General features: G+C 40.2%; 1 protein-coding gene across 1 annotated transcript; it reads right to left on the reverse strand.

Moving 5' to 3' along the window:
• Positions 1-1273: 1273 nt before the first annotated feature.
• Positions 1274-5005, reverse strand: LOC147737697 (uncharacterized). Its single transcript, XM_086935170.1, has one exon. The coding sequence runs from the start codon at positions 4958-4960 to the stop codon at positions 2777-2779; it is 2184 nt and encodes a 727-aa protein (XP_086791296.1). The 5' UTR covers positions 4961-5005; the 3' UTR covers positions 1274-2776.
• Between the last annotated feature and the right edge of the window lie 228 nt (positions 5006-5233).

Here is a 5233-nt window from a genome sequence, read left to right on the forward strand (position 1 = left end):
TCATTCGAACAAAAACATCATCCAGTTATAAATCCTCCCCAATGCATTTCGGGCACATGACAAGCCCTTCCTCAGGGGACAACTCTACAAACAAAAAAGAAAATGCCAAAGTATCACTGGATATGACCCATATAATACAAAAATTGCATCAATCAAATCAAGTCATAGTGTCATTAACCACATGTGCAAAACTCAGAACAGAGGGGTGAGCATAGGTCTCTCGAATCTAGTTTCCTCAAAACAGATTATGCCAAACGTATGAAGAAAATTTGTGAACGTTGTAATTACACTCATGATATAAAAATGAAGTACCTGGCCAAAATGTGAAAGTAGTGCTCCTCAGTGAAAATGGTAAAGAAAACAACGTGACGAAAGTAACCAACCACCAAAGCGTGTGTAAAAGTGAACATAACCCAAGGTGTGACGCTCTCGCAAGCGTAGTACTCACGGACAAATTACATCCGTGACTCTTAGGTCGCAATCTGTAAAACGTAAAGCAGTGATTAAAATGCGGTTTAAAGTAAATCCGGCATATGTGCCGCAAAGGTAACACCGTCCCCAATGTGGAGTACTTACAGTGTCAAAAGGTTGTTCTGAAACAGCGTCTACTCAGTCTCGGGAACCCCACGGAAGTTCAAACTCAGAGGAAATTAATACCGGCTTCCCACGTGTGCATGCAGATAGAAAGCGGACCAGTAAGAAAAAAGTGACGCCATGTTGAATAAGGGAAGTGCTCTCATTATCATCCGTGCTGGAAGAGATGGGAGCCTGGGGTGTCTGGTCACAGAAGCTCATTTACATACAAAGGGGGTGACAGCCTATTCACAACGCACAGCACAACTTGTTTACGTAAAGAGCTAGTACACAGAACACAGTAAAGTCTTGTGTCTCTTTATTTCATTTTCTTTATTATATCCTGCACCTCGCTCTCTTCTTCTCTTTCTCTCATTTCAATTCATCATAAATTACTCAAATTCACTATTGCTTTATCAGCACGGCACAAGTCAGGGGGTAGCCAGAGTTTGAAGAGGTCCCCCTACTATTATCTAGAAACAGGACTCAGTTCCACTTGGCTCCTTAGCCTGCGACTGATAATTGTTACTTTGTGCCCCAGCACTGCAGACACAGGCCTCTGAGTGTTTGTTTGTGTGAGTGGCGCAAGAGAGGAACAGAGAACTTGACAAAATTAGCCCTTCTATTGCTTAATACATTGTAAATGTGAAACACTTTGGGGCTTAGGGGCTGGATAAAGATTAACATCAGGAAACAAACGCAAATTAAAAGCACATTTTATTTATTCGCTGAAAACTCTTTAAAAATTTAATTTCCAAGTTCCACATATCTGTTTAAAAATATTTACACTTTTAGTAATTTCCAAGTTTAGTTACAAACTAATAGCTGGAAAAACACATGATGTATAAAAACTGAAACCAAAAACATATTTTTACGTTATTTTATGTTTCTTGTTTTTTGTTTTTAAAACAGGCCGTCAACCTTTCACATGAAAATTATTATAAGGGCCTGACATCACTTCTTGTGATGTCACTACATGTGATGTCACTGTGATTTGCATATGATAATGGGCTCCTTCACTATTTTCCTTACTTGTGCCCTGTTTATTTGAATTACATGGGTGTATAGGTATTAAAATAAACATATAAATTCACAGGTGTTCAGCCCGTTTCTCTGGTGATGTCACACATTGACATGTATTTGGCTGCTTCTTCTATTTTTAGGTGAGTACAAATAAAGTGTTGTTCCCCCTCCTTCCATTTCTCTCTTTTTCTCCCCCTTTGTCTCTCTCGCTCTCTTTATCTCTCCCCCTCTCTATCTCCCACACACTCCTGTTAGCATTAGCTTCATGAATCTCAGCGCCACTTCTGGCATTCATACGACAAATCCTTCAAAACATTTGAGGACAAGGGATAATCAGTGTGGAAGACGAGTTGCTGGGAGTGCAACTGATTGTCCTGGCACATATATGCTTTTGATGTGGGATTTCGCTATTTCATAACATTCTTCAAACAGAGTCTGCTGCTTACAGTGGCTCAATTCTGGTAAAAAGTAGAGTTTGGCAAGTCACAAAATGACTAGGAAGAGCCAAGTTGGAGAGGAGCCACGGGATATAAAAATAGGTTATTTCTTGAACACCTGTGTTTCACTTTAGTTCATTACATATACTGCAGTGGCATTTGTTATTAGTAATGCATACATTTTACCAATGAAGCTTCATATCTCCAGAGCCCTGACAACATGTCCACTCTGGGTGTGTCGGGTTTATAGGTTTTATCACTATTTCGACAACTTAGCTGAAAATACCATTGTTAGTCCCAGTATTGTTTCAGTGTTGCTTTTACAGGAAGTGTGATCAGGTGCAAGATAATTTTTTTCTTTGTATCTCTTCTTCATCAAATAAAAATGAAGAATGTTTCTTTTAATCCACATTGTGTCACTTCCCACTGTGTATCCTGGTGCATCATGTTGCCTTGCTTTGTGTACGGAAGTGAACAATCTCTGGTAACAAACACTTTTATAACTCTGCAAATACTGATATCTGTTTTTCTTCTTTACTGCTAGTCGGGTCTTCTATCAAAAGCCCTTCACACTTTCAGTACCCTTCTATGTTTTCTCCCTGTGTGTTCGCTGATGACTTTGTAGCTCTGATAATCGACTAAAATTCTTCCCACATTCATTGCACTTGAATGGTTTTTCTCCTGTGTGAGTTCGCTGGTAATACCTTAATGCTGAAGATCTGCAAACGCTACTGTCACATTCACTACAATGATAGGGTTTCCCCCGTGTGTGTTCGCAGATGACTTCTTAGGTGTGATAACCGACTGTAGCTCTTCTCACATTTACTGCACTTGAATGGCTTTTCTCCTGTGTGCGTTTGATTATGTCTTTGTAGGGTTGATAACTGACTAAAGCTCTTTACACATTCACTGCACTTGAATGGTTTTTCCCCTGTGTGTGTTCGATTATGTGTTTGAAGGTGTGATAACCGACTAAAGCACTTTGCACATTCACTGCACTTGAATGGTTTTTCCCCTGTGTGTGTTCGATTATGTGTTTGAAGGTGTGATAATCGACTAAAGCACTTTGCACATTCACTGCACTTGAATGGTTTTTCCCCTGTGTGTATTCGCTGATGTTTTTGGAGGTTTGATAAGTGAATAAAGCACTTTGCACATTCACTGCACTGGTATGGTTGTTTCCCAGAGTGTGTTCGCTGATGTCCTTGTAGGTATTCTAATCGACTAAAGCTCTTCCCACATTTACTGCAGTTGAATGGTTTTTCCCCTGTGTGTGTTCGCTGATGTATTTGTAGGTCTGATAATTGACTAAAGCTCTTTAGACATTCATTGCACTTAAATGGTTTTTCTCCTATGTGAGTTCGCTGATGATTCCTTAATGCTGAAGAGCTGCGAAAACTACTGTCACATTCACTACAATGATAGGGTTTTTCCCCCGTGTGTGTTCGTTGATGACTTTTTAGGTCTGATAACTGACTAAAGCTCTTCACACATTCACTGCACTTGAATGGCTTTTCCCCTGTGTGTGTTCGCTGATGTCTTTGTAGGTCTGATAACTGACCACAGCTCTTCCCACATTCATTGCACTTGAATGGTTTTTCTCCTGTGTGAGTTCGCTGATGATACCTTAATGCTGAAGAGCTGCAAAAACTACTGTCACATTCACTACAATGATAGGGTTTTTCCCCTGTGTGTGTTCGCTGATGACTTTGTAGGTATGATAAATGATTAAAGGTCTTCACACATTCACTGCACTTGAATGGTTTTTCCCCCGTGTGTGTTCGCTGATGATTTTGTAGGCTTGATAAATGACTAAAGCACTTTGCACATTCAGTGCACTTGAATGTTTTTTCCCCTGTGTGTGTTCGATTATGTGTTTGAAGGTGTGATAACCGACTAAAGCACTTTGCACATTCACAGCACTTGAATGGTTTTTCCCCTGTGTGTATTCGGTGATGTGTTTGGAGGTTTATTAAACGACTAAAGCACTTTGCACATTCACTGCACTGGTATGGTTTTTCCCCTGAGTGTGTTCGCTGATGACTTTGTAGGTCTGATAACTGACTAAAGCTTTTCACACATTCACTGCACTTGAATGGCTTTTCCCTTGTGTGTGTTCGCTGATGTCTTTGTAGGTCTGATAACTGACTAAAGCTCTTCCCACATTCATTGCACTTGAATGGTTTTTCTCCTGTGTGAGTTCGCTGATGATTCCTTAATGCTGAAGAGAAGCGATAACTCCTGTCACATTCACTACAATGATAGGGTTTTTCCCCCAAGTGTGTTCGCTGATGACTTTGTAGGTCTGATAACCGACTACAGCTCTTCACACATTCACTGCACTTGAATGGCTTTTCCCCCGAGTGTGTTCGCTGATGTCTTTGTAGGTCTGATAACTGACTAAAGCTCTTCCCACATTCATTGCACATGAATGGTTTTTCTCCTGTGTGAGTTCGCTGATGATACCTTAATGCTGAAGAGCCGTGAAAACGTCTGTCACATTCACTACAATGATAGGGTTTTTCCCCCGTGTGTGTTCCCTGATGACTTTGTAGGTTTGATAAATGATTAAAGGTCTTCACACATTCACTGCACTGGTATGGTTTTTCCCCTGAGTGTGTTCGCTGATGTCTTTGTAGGAGATCTAATCGACTAAAGCTTTTCACACATTCACTGCATTTAAATGGCTTTTCCCCTGTATGTGTTCGCTGATGATTTTGTAGGTTTGATAACCTACTAAATGTCTTGACACATTCACTGCACTTGAATGGTTTTTGTCCTGTGTATGTTTGCTTATGAAGCTTGAGTAGTGATGACAAACTAAAGCTTTTGCTGCATGCGTATGATTCTTCTTTCTTGGTTAGTGTCTGTGGGTCGGGTATATATTTGTCTGTATCCCATAACTGTATTTCCTGATGGACCAACATGGCTGATAAAGCACTTGTGTTTTTCTCACACACTTTATATGTGTGCAGTATTTAGCACGTTTGATTTCTGTTTTAACAATAAAAGGCTATAGCCACCAAATATTTGCCAAACTCCTAATACATAATAGGTGTCTTTGTAGGTGATTGTGCCTTTAGATTGGATTATGGCTATGCACGCTTGCGGATAAAGATGTATCTTCCTTCTGCCGGTGCAAATTGGGACAGTCTGTTGTATTGTAGTAGAACTCCTCTTTCCTTTACCCGTCAGTTGTC

This window comes from Lissotriton vulgaris, chromosome 1_1 (assembly GCF_964263255.1).
Source record: "Lissotriton vulgaris chromosome 1_1, aLisVul1.2, whole genome shotgun sequence".
Lineage (NCBI taxonomy): Eukaryota > Metazoa > Chordata > Amphibia > Caudata > Salamandridae > Lissotriton > Lissotriton vulgaris.